This window comes from Schistocerca cancellata, chromosome 7, assembly GCF_023864275.1.
Source record: "Schistocerca cancellata isolate TAMUIC-IGC-003103 chromosome 7, iqSchCanc2.1, whole genome shotgun sequence".
In the NCBI taxonomy this organism is placed as follows: Eukaryota; Metazoa; Arthropoda; class Insecta; order Orthoptera; family Acrididae; genus Schistocerca; species Schistocerca cancellata.
In genome coordinates this window covers 294,460,531-294,484,937 of record NC_064632.1, presented here as the reverse complement: position 1 = coordinate 294,484,937, position 24,407 = coordinate 294,460,531, and the positions used below count along the sequence as shown (strand labels likewise).

Below are 24,407 nucleotides of genomic sequence, written 5' to 3'. Positions count from 1 at the left end.
GGAAAGAGGGGTACCGGGGGGGGGGAAAGAGGGGTACCGGGGGGGAAGAGGGGTACCGGGGGGGGGATAGGGGTATCGGGGAAAGAGGGGTAAGAGGGGTACCGGGGGGGGGGGGGGAAAGAGGGAGTACCGGGGGGGGGAAGAGGGGTACCGGGGGGGGGGGGAAGAGGGGTACCGGGGGGGGAAGAGGGGTACCGGGGGGGGGGGGAAGAGGGGTACCGGGGGGGGGAAGAGGGGTACCGGGGGGGAAGAGGGGTACCGGGGGGGGGGGGGGAAAGAGGGGTACCGGGGGGGGGGGGGAAGAGGGGGTACCGGGGGGGGGGGGAAGAGGGGTACCGGAGGGGGGGGGGGGGAAGAGGGGTATCGGGGGGAAGAGGGGTATCGGGGGGAAGAGGGGTATCGGGGGGGAAGAGGGGTATCGGGGGGGAAGAGGGGTATCGGGGGAAGAGGGGTATCGGGGGGGAAGAGGGGTATCGGGGGGGAAGAGGGGTATCGGGGGGAAGAGGGGTATCGGGGGGGGAAGAGGGGTATCGGGGGGGAAGAGGGGTATCGGGGGGGAAGAGGGGTATCGGGGGGGAAGAGGGGTATCGGGGGGGAAGAGGGGTATCGGGGGGGAAGAGGGGTATCGGGGGGGGAAGAGGGGTATCGGGGGGGGAAGAGGGGTATCGGGGGGGGAAGAGGGGTATCGGGGGGGGAAAGAGGGGTATCGGGGGGGCAAGAGGGGTATCGGGGGGGGCAAGAGGGGTATCGGGGGGGCAAGAGGGGTATCGGGGGGGGGGGGCGAGGAAGAGGGGTATCGGGGGGGGGGGGAAGAGGGGTATCGGGGGGGGGGGGGGAAGAGGGGTATCGGGGGGGGGGGGGGGGGAAGAGGGGTATCGGGGGGGGAGGAAGAGGGGTATCGGGGGGGAAGAGGGGTATCGGGGGGGGAAGAGGGGGTATCGGGGGGGGAAGAGGGGTATCGGGGGGGGAAGAGGGGGTATCGGGGGGGGTGGGGAAGAGGGGTATCGGGGGGGGGGAAGAGGGGTATCGGGGGGGAAGAGGGGGTATCGGGGGGGGAAGAGGGGTATCGGGGGGGAAGAGGGGTATCGGGGGGGAAGAGGGGTATCGGGGGGGAAGAGGTGTATCGGGGGGGAAGAGGGGTATCGGGGGGGGGAAGAGGGGTATCGGGGGGGGAAGAGGGGTATCGGGGGGGAAGAGGGGTATCGGGGGGGAAGAGGGGTATCGGGGGGGAAGAGGGGTATCGGGGGGGGGAAGAGGGGGTATCGGGGGGGGAAGAGGGGTATCGGGGGAGGGTGGGTGGGAGGAGGGAAGAGGGGTAACGGGGGTGTGTGGGAGGAGGGAAGAGGGGTAACGGGGGGTGTGTGGGAGGAGGGAAGAGGGGTAACGGGGGTGTGTGGGAGGAGGGAAGAGGGGTAACGGGGGTGTGTGTGGGAGGAGGGAAGAGGGGTAACGGGGGTGTGTGGGAGGAGGGAAGAGGGTAACGGGGGTGTGTGGGAGGAGGGAAGAGGGTAACGGGGGTGTGTGGGAGGAGGGAAGAGGGGTGGCTGGAGAGACATTCAGCCATTAAAAGCAATAATTACCATATTCTAGTGATTCAACAGGTGAATCTTCTTACCCTCTACTGCAATCAGTTAATGATGTAATTACTGTAGGTGCCTCAAGTGACACGTTTTATTACAATGCACCTAAAGGAAAAACAAGTTGTGGTTGCATGCTGCTTTTGGCTGAATCATTCCATAATCACCCTGATTTCATTATCCACATGCTGACATGAACACCTGAATTATTGATACTGAAGAACTTCTCTTGATCTACTTCTACTTTTCTTTTACTTAACTGAATACAACATAAAAATAAAAATTATGACAGCCATACCCCCCACCAAGGCGTGCACTTTATACATAAACCACAACTGACTACAAACACACTGTACAGGAAAATCTCTTAAGAGAGAACAGTAAATAATGCCCCATTTATTTAACTTTGGTTGTTGTATTACAGTTTTTTTTTTTTTTCAGTAATGAAAAGAATTCATTGTGTCGATCAGCAATTAAAGAATTTATTAATAAGGTGCAATATATTTAGCAACAACTATAAGAATTTGAAGCTAGATTATAAGATCTATGTTTTTCCAAACAGAAGTAATATGCCATCTGCATTTATTTCCTTCTGTTACTGGGTGATGTATATATTTCCTAGAAAATTTAAGCTGTTTGAGATAACTGCAACTACATGAAGTTGGTTTCAGACTAATGTTATTTGTTAAATAACATAGACTTTGAATCCTTAATAACTAAATGATGGGGATTTGTGCAACCAGAAAAAAAGTTCCTGTGACATTTACAAATTGGAGTATAATGAAATAAAAAGAGATATCAAATATTACTGCAGAACAGAGTGAATTATTTGTATATTCTAACCAATCTAACCAAAAGAATCTAGCAACTCCAAACAGAAAGTTCGAAGTTTGTATAGTGTAACTGTTATAAAAAAAAAGTAAATCAGTTACAAACTATAGCGTGCATGCACTTTATTCAACAAGTAAACGTGACTACAGATATTCAAATATAGGTTATGACACATTCGATATGCACATCGTCATGACAAAACCATAATCCAATGAAGTGTCAGAACACTGATGCTGTCTATGACCTGAATAGCTGTTTTCAGCTCAGCAATGATTTTGGGGTTATTGCTGTACACTTTTGTCTTTAATATGGCCCCACAAAAAGAAGCCGCATGTGCTCAGGTATGGAGAATACGGCCAATCGAGGATGATGCTACTGACCTCTGGGTACCCCAGAGTCAGAATGCGGTCCCCAGAGTGCTCCTCCTGGACATCAAATACTCTCCTGCTTTGATGGGGTGGAGCTCTGTCTTGCTTGAACCACATCTTGTCAAAATCAAGATTACTTTAGATAATGGAGATGAAATCATCTTGCAAAACCTTCACATACTGTTCGGTAGTTACCGTGCCATCAAGGAATATCGAGCCAATTATTCTGTGACTGAACATTGCACACCACACAGTCACCCGTTGGGGGTGAAACGACTTCTCGATCGCGAAATGTGGACCCTCAGTTCCCTTGACCTTCTTGCAATATCTCTACAATGTGTCTTCCTGCAGATGACGACGTATTAACTGCTTACTGAATTTGGCAATCAATTCTTCAAAAAGTGTCCTTATTACTGTACTCTTTTTAGTTACCTGTGTTCCCATCGAGAATCTGCTACTATTCTCTCGAATTTGATTTTTCTTTTCGATAAACCTGTTTATCCTCCATTGCCCTCTTCCTCACCATGTTCACATTTACCGTATCACACCATGTGAGACAATTACTAACTGTTTCTCACCGCTCCGATTATGATCAAGGAGTGGTGGGAGGGAACTGCATGCGTAAAGATGAATTGAAGACACAAAAAATTCAGTTTGTAAGCTTCGTTGAAATTATGCCTCTCCAATGTGTAAACCACCAGGTTTTGATCCACTTCATTTTCATTACTTTAACTTCCAAGTATTAAAATCTGAGGGGCAATACAGCTACATTATCAGTTTGAAGCACTTTGTATGGTTCATTTGCTGATCTACAACACATTTTCTGAAAACTGCTGATTAACTTTACATGACACATCAATAATATTGGCTTTATAATACTCTTAACATCTATCAAACTTTTGCCAACGATAAAACTCAATCTCCTGACAATGTTCAATATTAAAGACCCATTTTTAACATACAAATAGCAATTTAGCTTCTGCAATAAGGACATACACTAAGACCACTAAAAGTCAAAAGTCACAAAGTGAAAGAGTTTTTTTGACACTTTCAACACTGATGACAGAGGCTGCAGCAAAAAATGCGGTAATGACTCTTGTTTCCTAATCTCTGAAGTGTGTGTTGTTAGACATGGCATAAACCAAAATCTTTTGTTGGTCCTACAATACCTGAGTAACAACAAGGGTGAGAGATTAGAGTTTAGTGCCTTGAAATGGAGCACAAGCTTGGAATAGGACAAGATGGATGAAGGAAATCAGCAATGGTGTTTCATAGGAACCATCCCAACACTTGCCTTAAACAATTTCAGGAAATCGCAAAAAAATGTTATGAGTTCCATGTGTTAACCACTGTACCACCATGCTCAGTACGAGAAACAAGAACAAATGATAATAGCATGTAAATTTTTAATTATATTTACCCCTGTAAGCAGATGAAAGCATGTTTATAAATTTATGAGAGTCCACTTTAAATGTTCACATTTCAGTTGCTATAGAAAAACCAAGGCTATAGGTTAAAGTAAATTAATTTTATATTAGATAAAATGTCAGACTGTCAAGTAACATGTAGATATTCACAATATTACTTTCACGTAATTTCAGCACATTACATAATTATGCTGCCACCTTGTACCAGGCACTATAACCAAAGTAAGAGTATAATGTCTTGATACAGATATCACTAAATACAAAGGTCAGTTTAACAAAGGTAGGTACGAATCTGCTACATCCTTTAAGGAACTATGCTTCGCAAGAAGTAGTTCAGATGCGTCTCAAAAAGATTTTCACCAAGATGACAAATATTTTACCCCTCAAGTTACCTTCCATTGGGAATGTGGGTGCACTCAACAACTGTGATACGACTTTCAAATGATAAGATCACAGCAATCTGTTGTTATTTTCTTTCAGGTTTTATTAGGCAAATCTAGATTTCAGCTAGTGTCTAGCCACTATCAATGCACTATTTCATGGTATCAATGCATGTCCTAGTATGTCAATCACCTGTTGTTCGGGCATCTGTCAAGTTCGTTCACAACTACTAGAACGATGACATGCATTGATCCATGAAATAGTGCACTGATAATGGTTAGGCACTAGCTGAAATCTAGATCTGCCTAATAAAAGCTTAAAGAAAAGGACGACTGGTTACTGTGCTCTATCATTTGAAAAATATTTTACCTCCATCCCCAGGAAACGTAAGAGTACTATCTTAAACATTAGGCCGCTGTGTTTCGCATCTATTACTCAACAGCAAATTAGACTTTGTAAGGTCAATTCATAGAAAAATGATTTAGATATGTGGACAAATAAAAAGCCTACACTATCTATAAATAATGACATAAATACATAAAATAGGTTTACTAAAGAACATTATTTTAGCAGAGAAAAGTCAGCTATAATGTGGAAGCAAAATATCTGACACATGGGAGAAGGTGGGGGAGGCTATTTGTTGACAAAGAAATGGTTCAGCTGCTGAATTATGTAGGTAGTGAGTCACAGAATAACAGTCATGATTTCAAATGATACTAAAATTACATGAATGCTGTCACATATGCACCTTGCAACAAGTTACTGGCTCCAATGCACCAATTAACAACAATAATCCTAACACAGAAATGTAAACTATTTTGTGGTGATCCTATACAGAGCATTGTAGGTTTTAGCTGCTGATAAAGACAAGTGAAGCACATTTATATCCAGGTGATAAATTTAAATATGAGAAACTGTAGCTTTTTATCAACAAAGAACCCATGACAGAGATATCTGAAACTTCACTGCTATGTTACAGTAATAGTTTTATTCACTTTTTTTTAAGGAGGTACGATATTTTAATATCAACTTTGGGATGTTATAAAATAGAAAACTAGACCTTACTGCTAGGTGTTAAAAAAATATCCCTTAATACATACACTCTTATTTTGGTATTGTGCATTTGTCTCCACACACAAAAAGGTCTTTTGTTGGGGTTGATCCACAATGTAAGCTTACTTTCATTCTCACATAGTGGACAAACAAGATTCCGGTTGTACAGAAATTATAGCTATCTCAGCAAAAATGTTGGTTTGTGTGATGTAGAACTTCTAAGAGAAGTCTCTAATTAGTACAATGATCAGTTAAAAATTGAATTTACAAACTTTATTTTGTTTTTAATGAGAAGTGTACAATTTTTTGTGTTCTCATATAAATAGTGTATTCAGATAAAAATGGGTATGTTTCTGACCCAATCTGTGCTTTGGCAAATACACACATTGTCTTATAACTTCCACAAGGACCAGTTTCATTGTAAATAAAGCTTACTTTTTTGCTTCATAGAGAGCTCAGGGATTTTTAACTGCTGATCTAGCAACACCAACAGCCATGATGTTATTTACAATGAAACTTACTGCAGAAAGTTCCTCAATAATAGTGTTGTACAAAAATCCATTCTACATTACTTTAAAAGGAGAAATTAAAGTTCAGTCATTACTAAGGAGATACTTGTAATGTTTTTCAACTACTGGGACAAAATCAAGGTTCATAAATGATAAGCTGCATACTATATTCCCTTTGTTTCATTAATGGAGTTTATTCTTTGCATAGCTGTAGACAAAGGTTTCACTTTGAGAAGCTTTACTATCAGATTAATTCAGACTTCTAAAGATCAAATTACTGAAAAAGATTATCCAGGCAAGGAATTAAAAAATACAGAACCAAAAACAGTTACAAAATCCTACCTTTCCACTGAAGTAAAGATGGTTTGTCATGAATATCAGTCGGGTCTTTGTTCTCTGATTCAAGGAAGTATTCTCAATGCAGAACAGTAGTGGACTCAGAAGTAGACAGAGAGCACAGGTCGGGAGCTTACCAGCAGGAGCTGTCGGCGTCTTGGGTGCGTCGGCATCTGAGACCCCTGCCCCAGAAGGTGTTCCTGCCAGGCGAAGGTCGTACTTTCCCTCAGCACCCATGCGGTAAGAGTTGGAACCTCCGTGGTCCCACGTGACATCGATCCAGCCTTTTGACATACAACCACACATCCCTGAAGGGGCACGAACTGCATATCTTCCCCCAGAATGGGTTGACAAGCACCTTTATGTAGGTGAAACTCACCTCCCTGAACTTGTCCCTGAAGAATCTAACAGTTCTGAAAATGCATGGTGCTTAGGGCTCTCTTCAGATATAATAGTACTGTTTCCTAATTATCACTATCTAGAAGACTGAAGCAGCCAGCAAGGAGGTAAGTGAAAATTACATGCAGAATAGAAAACTCAAGCACTCCTTTATCTGTGACACAGAGAGCTTTTTATTTCTGCATGTATGAAATTACTTTGAAAGAAATTAAAAGACTCGTGCTGGTGGATGTTTAACAAATAATTAGATGTAATAATAGCTCAATTTCATTACTGTAATATGAAAAATACTTCCTCATATATTTCATTTGTTTATGAATGCATTAGGATAAGGGATATCAAACTGGGAAAAGTTAAATGTCTCTGGATACGATGTAGTCTCTCTAGAGAGAGAGAGAGAGAGAGAGAGAGAGAGAGAGAGAGAGTGTGTGTGTGTGTGTGTGTGTGTGTGTGTGTGTGTGTGTGTGTGTGTGTGTGCGCGCGTGCGCGCGCGCGTGCGTACCTGGACATGCGCACATACCTGAGCACACAGGCATGCATAGAGAGATTTGTAAGAGTATATGAATAGGATGGGACAGAGGTTTTAAGGGATGGATGTTTTTCAAAGTGTAAAAACACTAGCCTACAGAGGCCAGAAGTGTTTCACGAGTGCGTGCCTCAAAAATATGTTTAGGTAGTGGACCAGGGCAAAGGAGGGAGAGACCAGGGGGGTGAGACAGCATTCCCTACATTGCATGGCAAAGTACACAAACATATAACGGAAACAGACACAAACGTTGAACAATGCGATCTCCCATCAGTAATGAAATGTTACAGGTATGTGAAAAGATGTGTAGTGTGCATTCTATATCAGAATGTATTTTGTGTGTTCAAATATATATCATGGGGTATGCGCTAACTTTTTTCAGTTCTCCATGACATCACTCCTGATATGTCATGAAAGAGCACTGGTGACAATTCTGGCAGACAGGACGACAAAGAATGACACACTATTGCACTTTAATTATTTTCAACTACCAATACTGAACATAATCCATCCTTGTATTTCAGTGCTATGGGAATTTGTAAGTACTGGTGGTCAAGGAACTGAATAAATCTTGTCATATTATGAGCTAATCAAAATAATAGGTTTCAATAAAAAAGTCAACACAAACTGAACTTACAACTGAGTCCCGTGATATTCAGAAAAGCTCAGTGGATAAAAAGATTTGAATGGAGCCAACAGCTTTGACTTCATTTCGAAGAAAGTTATTTACTCACAATGTCTTCAAAACAGATTACTACTGAAAAATGAGAACTAAGCTTGTTAGCACTGACAGGCCAGATGAACAACGAAGGCAACTTCACATGTTTCCAATGAATTCAAATCATTTTTGTTACTTGTACGAAAGCAGCAATAACACACTTGGTATAACATTCAATACTAATTATCTGCCAGTTTTATAATTTGATTTGCAGTAACACGCAGACTAGATGAATATCTTGTCGACTTTTGCTCTGTGGAAGGGACAAGGTCCTACAAGACGGGTGGAGATCATGTTATACTAGTAATCACTATCATTTGCAAGTTGAAGAGTTTAAAAAATGCTAATGAAACAAAATTACTTCATGTGCCTCTTTCAATTACCTCTACAGTGTATTTTTTGACAGTCACTTACTTTCAGCCATTTACCTCCTGCCTTTTAAGACAAAATACACTAACTGTTCCATTCTACACTATAGCATAAGGAGTAGAGGTGAGGTGAAACCAGCAAATATATTTTTTTTCCTCCTGCAATATCAACGACCAGAATAACTAATACAATAACTTGGAAAAACGTTCCTATATCAGAGATTATATCTTAAAAAACACCTGAAAGTGCCAATAACCATCACCAAAACAAAATGTCTAATCAAATTATTTACGTGTCTCAAATCTATCTGTGATAGTAGTCACAAGAAATGGAAGACAGCAACAGCAGCTACAACTAAAACAATAACAGATTATAATGCTTTTCGGTATCAGGAGTGTCCAAGGCAAAGCAAAAAACTTGCTCTTCATGGCACCTCAAGACGAAAATTTAGCACTTACAATCAATCTTGGTGCAAAATTTTTAATTATGCACAAATCTGTTTTGAATGTTTTTGTCCTCACTCAGAGTTTTATGTCCACCTCCACAGCTGAGTGGTCTGCGAAGGCTGCTGCCATGCAGAGGACCTGGGTTCGATTCTTGGTACTGCCGAGGAGTTTTGCCAGGTGGGAGGGCTGGTACAGGGTGTGCTTAGCCTTATGATACCAACTGACAAGCTACTTGATTGAGAAGTAGCAGCTCCAAGGTCTGGAATGCCAGCAAAACAGCTGGGAGAGTTGTGTGCTGTTCACATGCTCCTTCACACCACAGCTGCATGACGTCACAAGGCAGAGAATGACATGGCCGCCAGTCAACACCCTTTGGCCATTCAAAGCCTGGACTAGAAGCTCCTTTTTTCCAGTAAGGTTTTATGTCTCACTTTTTTGGCAATAGAAATTGGTGCTTTGCTTGCTGTCCCTATTTCATACTTGCAGAGACAAAAATCTTGGTTGCAAGGTCAGATTTTTTGTCCATTTAGATGACCTTTAGCTAAGTGACATCAGTTGTATGTTATCTCTCTGCTCCTATGGTGTCACTAACACACAATGATCAAAATAACAGTAGCAGCATTCTAAAGATGACATTATTTCTACTTGAAAAGCAACTGAACTGATCCAAATAAAACTTACCTTAAAATGTTCTTTTGCTAAGGACAGTATTATATTAAATTATATATTGTTGCCTTGTAATAGTTTTCTGGTACAGATACGATGTAGCAGAGCAATTAATCTGATATACGCTGCTTGCACAAAGAGAAAGATTAAAAGAACTACATGCATGTGAAACAAAATATAATGTACTTAAAATCTCATGTTGTTCCTCAAACCTTCCCCAGAATGGAAACGAATTACCCATATCCCTAGAGAACACAATGCAAATGAAGTTGGGTACTAGATCAAAACTGTTGCTCAGATCAGGAAACAAGTACAGCCACTGCCTTTCACAACAGTACTCTCATACCAAAGCTAATGAAACATACAGTTATCCACTTTCGTTCTCCTCGCTTTACAAACTCATATACCCTGATGAAATAATTAATCCGTACACTAGTCTTTAACTTCAAGCCACATTTCTCCCTTCCACCACCAGTTTTCTATTAAAAGAGCTTTCCACACACTGCCTGCAAAATGGAGCCATACACAAACCCCCCTTTAACACAAACAAACAATACTGGGGAAAAAATGAATTATTTGTCCTTCTTTCTAACTTTCCCAAAACAAACTGTCAAGTTCCAGACACAAGAAGTATGTCAAACATTTAGTTTGGTTTTGGTGGGCATGAATGGTGGTACACAAGATATGCTTGTATATCTCTACTTAAACATGCACAACTGACATTTAAATTGATTATGACTGTGCATCTTAAAAGGCTAAGCAATGTTATAATTGAGGGATGCAGTCAGGCAGTCAGCTTTTAAGAATAGAAATCAATAGCCTGTGAATGGAGTGCAAGGCAAGAACCACATAAATCTGTCAAAATTAAGACTCAGTAGTCATCCACAAAGAAGGCAAAGGTAACACACTGAAAAAGTAGGAGATTGGCCAATCAGTAGAAAGAAGAATGTTACAGATTTGCAGCCTTAACCTTCTCACTTAACTAAGTAATACGAAACTGCAGAGGAAGTTCTCAAATTATACAAGAATTTATTTGGAAGCACACTAATGAAGATCCAGGGCTTTCCTAATGTCTGATACTTTCTGGTTCTCTGTGAGGGTAAGATGTGTACACTATGTTCTATGCACCATTTATTTTATATAAAATGGAGATCATTAAGAACAAACTCAACACAGATAGGTCTGTACTTAATATCTGAATACATAATGTAGCAACAGACTAATTAGCATAATGAAAACAACTACAGCAACGTATATAAAAATATCAGAAGCTCTTAGACTACAACAATTAAGGAAAAAAGCAATTGCCAAACCATCACATTCCTGTTTACCTGAGAAACCCTCAAAAGTTTGGAATGTGTTTTCAGCTTCTGAGTGATTACCTAGCACACTTAAGATTTTTATTACTTATCACCCAGAATATAGACAAAATCAGACACCTCAGTGAAATAATGTCTACAGTCTTGCAAACACAGTACTGTGAATCTTTAAATGCAAGGGGGGGGGGGGGGAGATCATTATTGTTTATAAATGACTTATCTGATGACATTCATGGGCAGGAGCTTTACACAATACATAAAAAGCACACAAACCTGCTGGTTTCTGTGAATAAATAAGAAAATATACATCACCCCACACTGAACTTGGCTGTCTCCAAGTGCAACAAGTGCTGTTCAAATAAGCATTAAGCTACACCACATTTTGCTGTACACATGGGGTATTGAATGAAAACTCTGCTTACCAGTGGTGGTGAGGGAACCACAAGAAAATGCTCAACCAAGAGCAAGAATTGGCATCAAACCGCACTATTAGTGGAAAACTTTCAGATCACATGGCATTGTTAAAATACTTGGAGGTAATATTAACAAGCAATTTAAAATGAATTAAGAATGTGAAATCAATAACAGGGCACCCAAAAGAGGACTTGGGTTTGTTGGGAGGGTTCTGGGAATGAGTAGTACACCTGTCAAGGTAATCACATTCAAAACTATTTTAGAGTCCCGCTGCATTATTTGGGGCTCTGAAGAAGTCGGTTCGAAAAAAGGAGGTAACAAGTATCCTGCTAGGATCTCTACAGTGGAAATAATGAGTAAAATAAACATTGTTGGAAAGAACATTATGCCCACAGAGTGTGGTTAGAGGACGGGATCAACTATGGCCTGTACGTTAAACACCTTTTTCGTGAGAGCGTAGACTCATTTATCAACAGTAGTTAGACCTCACAACATTGGGCAGCCTATATATTTTAACAACACATCACTGTTATGATGTGCAGTTTTGTAAATCTACCTTTAAAGAACCTTGGAGAACTTTGACACAGAAGATTTTAATAATGAGATCCGCCACAGCAAAAAGCCTACACGTAATGTTACAGAAGACCTGAAGTTAATGGGTTATTTGTTAGCTACACGAAGAATTTATATGAATCTTCAACCTTTGCAAAAAGACCCATACTAATGTACACCCAATTAACGTACGAAATACGTTATACAGCAGTTTAATGTAAGATTCATACACACATTCACAAGTACTCAATTAGAAGACAATCATGTTTTAAAATTGTCTACATACTTATCTGACCACTACTCTTCAGTAGGAAGAGAACTGCAGTATTGGTAGTGGCATCAAAAAGTGTATGTAGCTATAACTGTTTACATATGAAGGTCTCCATTATTCTATATTTCGTTTCTAAACAATTGGTTTCTTACTGGTCACTACAGAAGCAAATTTAACAGTATTAAAGATTCTTCAGGTACTTGTAGCTTTTCTTCTCAAATTTAACACGAACTGCCTATGTGGAAAATACTGATTTATTTTGAACTGCAATCACCTCTACGACTGACTAGCTCCATGAGTAACCACATCAAAAGAAGAAAAGGAAACACACTATCATAGATATGAGCATCAATTGTACAGCATTCTGTCATTAAAATCAACCTGTGGGCATGTAACAGATTTATGACCATTAGATGGCACTATTGAAATGTGATGTTATTACTGACTTTGAATATGTCATTTATTATGGCTAAAACAGCAGAAACTGGGTGAGCAATTTGTTTGCAGTAAGTATTCACAGAAACAGTGTTGTAAAAATGGAAACTTCGTGCAAGGTTTTCATTGGATGTACTTTTTTTAGCATTTTCTGTAAAAATCTAACACGAGAACAATGGTTAATGAATTTTGGTACTCAGTTATCTTCTGTAAAGACCTCTTACAATTATTGTTCTGAAGAATTTCTTAACAGTCATGTTTCTGTCTGTTATGTACTTGGTGAAGTTAACTAAAAATCACTTGATTGTTCACAAAAAAATTTGGTGACATGCACAACATGAGTGAGGAGGATCAGTATGCGACTAAATGCGACATGGAGGCATCCTTATGCATATTTAAGACAGCAATAATTTGAATACGTTTGAACACTTAGTTGTGAAAAAAGTATGTTCCCAATAGATTCCATGTAATTTGATTAAGTTCAAGAAAAGGCTTGTGTCCACTGGAGTATGGAAATTCTCAACAAACTATTGAGGAAATGCAAAGTCTGCATAAATCGTCATGGGCGAAAACTAGAATACATTTGTATGGGCTGGAAACTAGGAAGCCATCTACTGCTTTGGTGTTCCAAGATGAACAAAAACAAACGATAGTGGTTCATTCACAAAGCACTTCCAAGAAATGATCAAGGCTCCAAAAGTTGAGTGTTGCTCCCCCCACCCCCCCCCACCCCCAAAAAAAAAAAAAATCTGTATTGGGTGTTGTGCCATCTGAAGGTAAATGGTGACCAGCATAATATAAGAATGATAATGTAGTACAGCAAAAGACTGTTTTATGTCAACTGATGCAAGACGATAAAGGATCTGAAATTCTGGTAGTATAATTATTTCCTTGAAATGACTGATTAGGCTGTAACAGGAAACTAGTGTTTAATATCTCAATGTATGGGCCCATCAGATTTGTAATATGAAGGTAGGTGGTTGAATGCACCTCAGTAGACAGTCTGAACCTTAGCACAAGCTGCACATGCACAAGACTCTGCTCTCTATAAATTGACTGTTACTATCTTCACATTTCAGCAAGGGGTTTAGAATGTTGGGAGTATAATAAAATCCTGCCTCTTTCATGTAGTGTGGGTCTTTCTGCCCTGTTATTAACACTATAAATAAATTTGTCCATTACATACTGAAAAACACGAATAAGTGCTACAAAAGTAATACATCTGAACTTAAAAAACTGACATGTACAAAACAATGTGTTTCAGAAATGTATTAATGGTTAAAAGTGTTAAGTGATTTTCATTCTTTTTATTTCCTTTAATGGAAAGGAGAAAAGCATAAGTTTGAGGGGTCACATGGCAGCTAGGGTGCAAAAAGCACACAAGCCATAGGACAGAGAAGCAAGACATGCTCTAAAAATCTGCATTGGCATTGCCTGATGCTGATTAAAAATGGGCCGATTTTCATAGTTTTTGTACATTTTAGGCATTGAACCTGTTTATTAGCAACGAATTTTGTTCGTATGGTGGGAGACACAACTGGATTACTTAGAGAGGATGATGATGAATGGCAAGACAGAACACTTACTTCTACTAACATTCACCTCAGATAAAAACCTTCTTGCTGATTGATCACTGCTTCATCTTCACATTATGTAGGGAAACAACTAGGACCAGGACTTTGAGGGGGGGGGGGGGGGGGATCTAATCACCCTCTCCCCCTTACGCATATGGAGGGGGCTGGCAGAGGGTTATAGGTAGGGGTGCAAGAGGCAAATGTGAGGTGAGTAATGAAGTGGTATCCTAGAGGGAAAGGGGGTAGTAGTACTGGACATTTAACAACAAGGTTGGTTGGTGGGGGGATATAGGGACTAAGCTAGTGGAGACACAGGGAGTGGGGAGGGGTTCAAGATGGGAGAGAGACAAAGGGTGGAGGGGGCAATGGGTTTCCATGTAAGAGCCAAAAGTAGACGAGTGGGGGTTGGGGGATAAGATTGGATATCCATGTGAGGAACAAGGTGTGGGAGACTGTGGAGCATGTGAGGATACGGGGACAGAAGGCGGACATGGGAATCGACTATAAAACACACAGTTGCTGTGAACAATATAAGAAATGACAGATTGCTACTTACTGTGGGGGAAAAAAAACTTACACTTTAGCTTTTGGCCACAGCCTTTTTCAGAAATGGAAACACATATACACTCATTCACGTCTCATGCATACATGACAGCCATCTCCAGCAGCACGAGCTGGAGTCCAACTGTCACATAGAATGGAAGCAGCAATCTAGAAGGGGAAGGGATGACAGGGTATTGGAGGGGAGGGGACGAGAAGAGCGCTGTTTGGCACACAGGGACTAGACTGCCAACAGGCACAGTGTCAGGAGGCTGTGAGGAGGAGGGGGGGGGGGGGGGTAGTGAGAAAGGAGTGGGGAAAAAAGGATAGATGAGTGGGTGTGTTGGCAGAGACAAAGATGGTGAGAGACCAGAATAGAGAGGAGGTGACAGGATGAAGGGGGTGGTAAATTTTGGGTAGTGGGTGTGGGGACAGTAGGTTGCTATAGGTGGAGGCCGGGATAATTTCAGGAGTGGAGTATGTGTTGTAAGGACAACTCCCAGCTTCACAGTTCAGAAAACCTGGTGGTGGAGGGGAGGATCCAAATGGCTCAGGTAGTGCAGCAGCCACTGAAATCAAAAATGTTATTTTCAGTTGCACATGTTGTGGCAAAGAGTGGTCTACTTTGATCTTGCCCACAGTTTGGCAGTGGCTATTCATCCGGGTGGACAGCTGGTTGGTAGCGATGCCAATATAAAAAGCTGTGCTATAATTGCTGCATAGCTGACACATGACATGGCTGCTTTCACAGGTGGCCTGGCCTGATATGGGGTAGGCTAGGCCTGTGACAGGACTGGAATATGAAGTTCTGGATGAGTAGATTAGGCAGTTCTTTCACCTGGGTCTCCCACAGGGATATGACAGCTGCAGTTCAGTCCGAGCTGCTGAAAACGGCAGTCGCGTGTGTGAGGTGTGCTTGCTTATTTGAATGAATGTGTGCGTGTTTCCATTTCTGCTGAAGGCTGCGGCCAAAAGCTAGTGTGAAAATGTCTTAGTTGTGCCTGTCTGCAACTTAACGCGTCATCTTTATGGTAAGTAGTAATCCACCTTTTCTGTATATTGTTGATATTCCAACCTGGAGTTTCCACTGTTTGACAGTTGCTGCAGGTATTAAAGGGTGTGGTTGTAGAAACGAAGGTAAACATAGCAAAAAGACCATAATGGCATGGAAGATTCTGCTATGAAGCCCATATAGGCAAGATATCAATGGTCAAATTTAAGATCTACCGTTTCAATTATTGTTTGTATCAAAACGAACTACATATCCTACTTTACACCAATGCATTCAATGTTTTGTTCAACTCATTCTGGGGGCCCCAAAATCACTTTTGTACTGTGGACTATTTTCTGAAAACTACAAACACAATAGCAATCACTATAATTAAAATGTAAGTACGACGTTCAACATCAAACCTGTAACTAAAATGTATCAGTCAACTTTGTGAGCAATAAGAGACACTGAAAAAGCATATTTCATATTTTATATGCACAGACTGAATTTTAAATAATCTAACAAATACATATATCAGAAGATATTAACAACAAACAAAAACTGCCATCGCCCAGTCTCCCATTAGCATGAGCATGTGCAGAACAGGAAAAGTGCAGAGACGTAACATCTTTTCAATTTACAACACAAACGGGATACAAACAGATTCTGTGAAGACACATGCATAACCTCAAAGCAGGGAAGAAATCAGAAGCAAAAAGTAGATGGGTGTCAAGGAAAATAAGATTATATGTGGTACAAGTTCATTCATGACAAAGCCATAAGCATCGAAGCACACAGTCCATACATTGTGATTAAATATTCAATGTGGTAAAAACATCTTGTCGAAATAACTGCCAGTCACACCAGGTGTGAATGTTACCATGCAGCATGCAGTTTTATGAAGCTGTAATTGCTTGTCACTGCAGGAACAATGGGAGAAAGCAACAGATTGAAAAGCTTGTCAAAAAAAGAAAAGAAAAGGGCCTGCTTAACCCCCCCCCCCTTCCGCGGTGATTAAAATGATCAGCTGCCCTTAATAGAAATTGTAGAAGTGGATGCTAACAAGTAGGACAATAAGATGGGACAGATTTTTTTTTTTTTGCAAACATAAGGAAAAATTATGTCGATCTCTTCCTAAATAATGCCTCATATCTATAATTTTACCCAACAGATCCCCCACCCAAAGACAGGTTCAGTATTGATAAGTGCAATATTATGCTCCCAGTCACTGAAACTTAAAAGTTCCAGGTACGATTCAGCTAATTTTTAAATCATTAACAGCAGAAATTATTGACTTTCAAACAAGTTTCATCTATGATTCAACTAATTTTAAGTCATTAACGATGGAAATTAGTGACTTTCAGGCAGAGTGTAGCCAAATAACCATAACTGTTTTCATGTGGTTTTTAGTGGAAAAACTCAATTAATGAAACAAGGGAAAACAATATGCATTTAAATAAAATCATTCAAATTTTAATTTGTCCGTGTAGTATAAAAATCATACCTCTGTAATGAGGAGGAATTCAATGTTAAAGGGCAGAAACATTGTAATTGGTAATATGAAGGGTTCAACTAATGCATACCAGTTGTGTCAAATATTTCTTGGAACGCTGTATTTGTAAAAACATCAAAACATGCAAGTACAGTGTGTAGGTGTACATAAGCATAAGAAGAATGAACAAAAAATGCAGCAAGAAGGGTAATTTAGGGAGAAGGGAAAAAAAAAGTTTTAAACATTTCATTTTATTTGGATACTCATGCAAAGAAGCAGGTATAATATTTATACAAGAACTAATCTCAACCTTACAGTACGTGTTTGAAATACAGAGCAAAACCTACCTAAAATGAATATTAAACTGAAATACTCTATGTGCAGACAATGTGTTCAATTGTCGTAAACATTGCTCCAGTGGTACTGGTGAACCAATTACTAGAGTGCATAATCTGATGACAAAGTTAACACATTATTTCTACAAAATAGGCTCAATATCATAGTTGTATTTTCTTCACAACATTTAAAACTGTTAACATACCAACGACAGTATTCTGAAAATTATCAGAAAAATAAATTTCATGCAGAATTGTGAGACTAATAACCTACACATCTCATTATTAGAAGATTTATTCCTGATGCAAACCAAACAATGATTGATGATTTAATTTCTCAACAGATTATTATGTTTGTACTTTCAAGAGAATAATTTAGTCACACAGATCCTGTAATTAATCTGTTTTTATTAGTACAATACTTTCTATTTAATGTAACTGCCTTTCACACTTAACAAGATACAAGGAACAATCTCTCCATTTTTATTTTTATTTAACTCTTAATAAGAGTTGACAAGAAACTCATCACTGCTAACAATATCTTTTTGAGCAAAAGTAGGTATTAGTAGTTTATTTACATCATGTTAACCCATACTAACATACTATTTCTTGAAGTCAGTGGTATGCTTTACTTAATAAATTTGGAAAGTAAACATTAAAATATCGTTTATGCCTTTACAAACTGTTTCCTTTGATGCTCCAGCCACTATGTTATACATCAACCTTTTTTCCTACTACAGCCATACAACAGCATATATTTTTTACACCTTCACTTATGTGTTATGTAATAAAAACACACATTTTATGACAAAGTGAAGTTGGAATTTACTATCTCTTTACACCATTGTAACACTAATTTACTTTTCTGTCACACTATGTAAATACTTATTTTATCACTAAACAAGTTTTTGCAACCTACCATCAACTCCTTCAAGAAGTTCATTCAAATGAAACCTGGTGAGTGCGTCTACCTTTGCCCTACACTTAAGGTGGGACCACATAACTGTGGATATGGTGGCGCCAATTATTGGTAGAGAGACTGAGACGTGCGCACCATTTGATGTTACATAGCACCAGTGTGGTTTCACGCCGAAGAGAAGGTGGATATACAAGTTATCATCCACTACCGAACATGCAGGCGAGTAAGCAGGAACAATGAGGAGTGATTTGATTTTTGGCAGTGGAGGGAGCTGGAGGTCGTGTAATGTATTGATGGACGAGGGCTGTATACGGTGAGTAGAGTCCGAGTAATTCAAGAGTTGTGGAACGGCGCAAACATTAACGTGAGGGGCGCACGTCACTGGAAGACTATGCTCGTCCTAAACAGGCTCATCATGTCATCACATAGGAAATGGTTGCGGAAGTGAATGCTTTAGTCTTTGACAACCGCAGAATCACCGTAGACAAAATCCACCGATTACTGGGTATTGCGTGGGCACCACCCACACCGTTAATGCCTGGATCTGACAGCAGCCTACTAGCTTCTTCAATGACAGTATCGACCGGCTAGTGTTGCAATGGGATAAATGTGCCAACAGTTTTGGCACTATTTTTGAGTATGTGTACTGTGTGTAAACAACATTTTGAGTTGGTAAATTTGTTACTGTTACTTTACACTAGTGAGCGGGTTTCATTTGAATGCCCCTTAAAAATTCACTAAGAAAATGATCACTGTCTTCTGCGATACGTCAATTCAAATCTTTTGTCGAGGTATAAATTTCATTTCAAAAAACACATCAACCAATGGAAAGTGTATTTTAAGTACACATGGAACTTTTTTGTCTATGCGGGGATCAGGGTTCAATTTTTGGTACTGCCAACTGAGGAGCTACTCAATCATTCAGTAGTGGTTCCATGGTCCAGAAACCCTACAACGACCAGCAGAGCGGTGTGCTGACCACATGCCCCTCCATACCACATCCAATGACACTACTTCATAGGATGATACGGTGGGTGGTTGGACCAACTGGCCCATCTAGGGCTGGAACAAGGAACTTTTACTTACTTATTGACTTTGAATGGTCTATTGTAATAATTCGAAAGCTGCAGAGACTGTGTAACTTTGCTTCAAATTGCACAATGTTAGGGCAATTAACCCGTATTTGCGCTGGAAAAAGAGGTGATTGTTTTTCAAGCCACAAGAGCACAGTATATAAATTGTGAGTGATGGCATTTTGCAGCGTCGTAATTTTGAGACACCATCACAACTAATACAGGGTGTATACATTTTCCCAGATATCCCGGTTAAAAATACACTTTCTCCTGGGGGAAAATACACTTGTTCCATGTTAAGTGACAGTACACTCTTCCTCGGCACTGTAAAACTCCAATTCTTTGAATTGTTTATGGTTTTATATACCGTCGTAGAATTTCCCGGCACTTTAGAAAACAAAGCTCAGGGGGGAAAAACGTTTTGAAAGACCTTTGATGTGCAGCAACATGTACACTGCATATTTCCGTATTATGAAGGTATAAATTTGAATTCCACCATACACCGCATGTCACTTTCTGAAGCATTGAAATCGAGATTGCAATGCGCTTTTGTACACCAGTCATAGCTCATGTCACGTGATCTCGCCAGCTGATGACAGCATAGGACACGTGATGTAGTCAGCCAATAGCAAGATCACTCTTAAGTAGTGCGAACACACAAATAAGAAAAGTTAATGGATTAAATTAATATACATAGCATTCACATGTAATATTGGTCTCTAAGATTAATAAGCTGGAAGAGAAGCTAAGCTTCCACATATAATGTTGATCTTTGATCGCGTTACACTTCAAGATACATCAACACAAATGCGCCAGTAAAATTTTTAATAATGACGTAAATGTCTGATGATCTGGGCTCAAAATTCTTCTAAATGGTTGTCCTCAAAGAGCTGATTTTTAAATGAGAGTCAAACGCTTTGTGATGTAAGAAATTCATCATACATAGTTCATCTTGCGTAAAAGGAAATTTGGTTTGAATGTATTCGCAATATTTTCCTGCGACCTGTTAGAAATAGGTTCATTTCAGCAGTTGGAAGAAAGCACCAGATAATAGGCATCACCGTGCTTACACAGCTATGACGACGCAGGAAGCCCATATGTTCGTACGTGTAAAACATTAAAAGATCTTACATTATGTCATAAAAGAAACAAGACTACAGAGGGTACTTCAAGAGCATCGGAATTTCATGAACCATATTAAAATGCATAATTCGGCTTAAAATGCACATTCATATCTCCAGATTTGCATGTAAATTTTCTTGGACTACCAGTACTGTATTATCTCATGTTTGGTTCTTTATTATGACACAATGACATATATGCACTTGAAATGCAGCAAAAAGTTGAAACTAGGCAATACTGTAGAATTAAACATTTCATTTCAAATAAAGCAGAAAAGATTAATGAAAGCCAAATCTCTTTAGCAAACCGACAAAAATAACTTCATTGTTCTGCAAGGCGATGAATGATTGACTGTCAGGAAGGTGGAAATAAAATCTAAAACTAATAGCATATTTTACTCTTCCGTAATTATGCAAACGTATTTTAATTCATTTGATAACTCCCGGCTGCAAAAATCCGTTTGTTATCATTTAACGTGAGTACAATAAACGAAGAAGAAACAACAACAAAATCACTGAACTTAAACACATTTCACGTGGATACGACCCATGTCCCCACCACAACTCAGACTGCTCTGAGCATCAGCGCCAGATTTACTATATTTCCGAACCGAAGCAATATTAAATAGGGGCACCCAGCCATGCTTCCGTAACCACAAGCGAAAGAATCTAATTTAAACAGTTTGTCACATCAGGCTCATTGGAGGCAGTTTGTTGTTATGAAGCATTGCATAGTCTTCCTAAAGCCCTTTACACACTTTGCTGTTGGCAGACGCTTGTATGAGCACTATGTTTTGTTGTTGTATACGGCACATTTCCTTTGCAACTTAAGTTTTATTTTCGTTCTTTTTTTTTCCTCCCGTTCATGTTTTGTTGTTGCAGTGTTATTCTGCAATAGCGGTATACAATAATAATCTTTGTTAGAGTATTGGTTCTTACCACTCAAAATCACAAAAATTTAACTGAAAACTAAAACAATGAAAAATTCCCGGAATTCTAAACGATTCCCAGGTTTTTCCCGGTTTTCTTCCGGATGAAAAAATTCCCCGATCTCCCAGGTTGTATACACCCTGTAATATCACTACGGATACATCATTAACCATTCAATTTTTTCTCCAAGATATCAGCAATTTCAAAGAAAATATGACAATTATCCAATAATTTGATGGTGCTTAGCACATTAAACTCTGTTTAGTGACTTTATGAGCATGAAACTGTGTCACAATCACAATTAATTGACTGATCTGCTATGTCAATCGACATATTAATCTCTATACTTTTCACGTACATAAAGACTTTCACTTGATATCACTTTCATATTTCATCTATGTTTTGAAAACAATTAAATAAGATTAAGTGCTGGAGGTTAATTCAAGATACGAACCATCATTGTTTTCAAAACAACATGTTGTGTTTGCAGTAACTTTTTTCTTTTCTTTCATCTTTTAAGTGATTATTTCATTTACGAAACATCAACATAAAGTTGAGTCCTCAGTCATTTTTTCTACCGTCTTTTCACCCTACAAACTTGGGTCTCTCCACTTTTAGCAACAGCTTCATAATTCTGTCTCATTCCTGAACACCAACCCAATAAGAATAATACAGAACTACTCGTTTTTTAAAATCTCACAGAATTGCACAAACAGCTTATCAACACGGGAGGCTGTTAATATGTGGCTCGTTTAATCATTAGCAACCATATCATGACATTCATCAGAAGAAAGTCATTTTCCTGCACCACACCTCTGAAATGAACAGTATTATTTCACCATTAGCTTATATCCTCCATGTCAGTTTAAGGAAAATTAAAAACATAGTAGATTGATTAGTAACAATATTAGTCACAATTGATTATCCTTCACCAGTAACATGTAGAGACACCCAATATTTGCATAAAAACGTTAATCTTTGCCTAACCAAATCATAAACAGGTATGTCAATGGTAGTTTAAGTTTTTTCTCAACAGCTTGCATATTTAAGTATTTGGTGTTAGCATCCTCTAGTATTCAGTTTCTGGCACCTTTGAACAGTTGTTTACCACACTAATAGCGAAAATGACTGAAATCAGCCCACCACAACACTATGAAATGGCAACAATCATCTACAACCAAAGGCCAAAAAATGCACAACTCAAAGGGGAAATCAAACACATTACTTTATATCTCTCTATTTTCAAACAGCATACAAGAAACTGCTTGTATTTATCCTACTTTAATACCTGGTAATGAAGAGTGTCTTACCATTGTGTAGCTCACCCGTGACAGTGCCTTCGCCAGGTGGGCTGCCATCCTGATCACGCCACTTCCAGTCCAGCCCCCTGGCCACACGAGCACCAACAACAAGCTGCTTCAGCACTTGTGTCCGCAACAGCCTACGCTGCCTTCGTAAACTTGCCTCTGCCTCTTTTGCAGCTTTACCTGTCATGTAAGTGAATGCTCTATCACAAAAAGATTTCTTCCTTTGTTACTTAACTACCACTGATAGTGTGAATTACCATTCTGTCAATGGCTCACACTAATTGAAAGAAAATAAAAATATATTTTTATAGTCCACGACTTTCAGAAAGGCCACCTGAAATCACTTTTGCTGCTCTACATTGCCATTTACCCCTTGTCTACACTGGGTTGGTCACAAAGCAAAGCAAGGCTTTAAAAAAATATACTTCACTTGCAATGATACAAGTAAATACAACCATGCTAAATACTGGGAGATGTTAAGCAGTGGATAAGCACACAAACAAGAACTCTAACATAGGAACACAGATACACAGTGACATCTCGAGACATTCAGAAATTTCTTGCATAGGGGTAAGAGACGAGGAAAAGTATGCGCACCTATCACTGCATCTTGGTCCAAGAAGTAAAACCAAGTAAATAAAATGTATGCTATTCATAGATTCACAACAGAACAGACATGAACTTTTTTTGTTCCACAAATTAGTTGTGTTTTCATTATCCAGCTCTGTCAATTCGCAGAAAATGCACATACAAGCATCTGAAGCCATTCCTGTCCTTCATGATCATGTTTGGTGGACACCATTCTATTCAAACTTTATTAAGTCCACTGTACCCATGGTGCTACAGTGGCCATGGATATGTACCTCAAACAGAACACAGACTGTGGACTTCAAGAGCTGCCATGGAAAGATGGTGTCCACTTGTAGTTTATCAAGTAAAACATACATTTTTAAAGCCAGGCTAACTGCCTCTGTACTGTTGCCACTACCATCCCAATTAAATCTGCAAGACATGGTCCTATGCCGTATGATGCTGGGCACGTTTATCTGGTAATACTCTGCACAGTCAGGTAACTCTGTCAGAACAATTACAAGAAAATAATAGTGGTACTTGTACGGATGTTCCCAATTCTTGGCATAACATGGAATTTCAAATCTGCTACTACCTGGTGTCATCTACACAGGTATTTAACTCACCGAAGTGAAACGACCCATAAAATATGTATACCTGTTTTGTATATGCAATAACCTGAAATAATTTCTAATGAAATCATTTACATGACAGAATTCACAATAATATCAGTAAGAATGTCCCAGAAGATGGTATAAATCTGGAAACAACACTCACTAAGAGAGCTAGCAGCGGCCACAGCAGAACCACATGCCTGACGCTGTACTACTGGCCTGGTGGTTAACATCCATCACTAGGCACGTGGCATTTAGTGCATTATGGATGAAAGCTTTGTGCAAAACCCAACCTGGTTCTTTATCTTTCATGGACAATATTCTACTACTGCAGTGCAGTAAAA

The 24,407-nt window shown here is 39.7% G+C and overlaps 1 protein-coding gene across 6 annotated transcripts in view; it reads right to left on the bottom strand.

Annotated features, from left to right (window-relative positions):
- LOC126091990 (E3 ubiquitin-protein ligase HECTD1) overlaps positions 1-24,407 on the bottom strand; it is a 349,712-nt gene that overhangs the window by 137,380 nt on the left and 187,925 nt on the right. For 5 of the 6 annotated variants that reach the window (XM_049907362.1, XM_049907358.1, XM_049907357.1 and 2 more), the window contains 2 exons: positions 22,883-23,059; positions 6,620-6,766 (listed from right to left, as the gene is read on the bottom strand). In XM_049907362.1, the coding sequence (XP_049763319.1) occupies positions 6,620-6,766; positions 22,883-23,059 (324 nt within the window). The remainder of the gene's footprint in view (positions 1-6,619; positions 6,767-22,882; positions 23,060-24,407) is intronic. The other variant, XM_049907361.1, reaches the window with a different exon arrangement.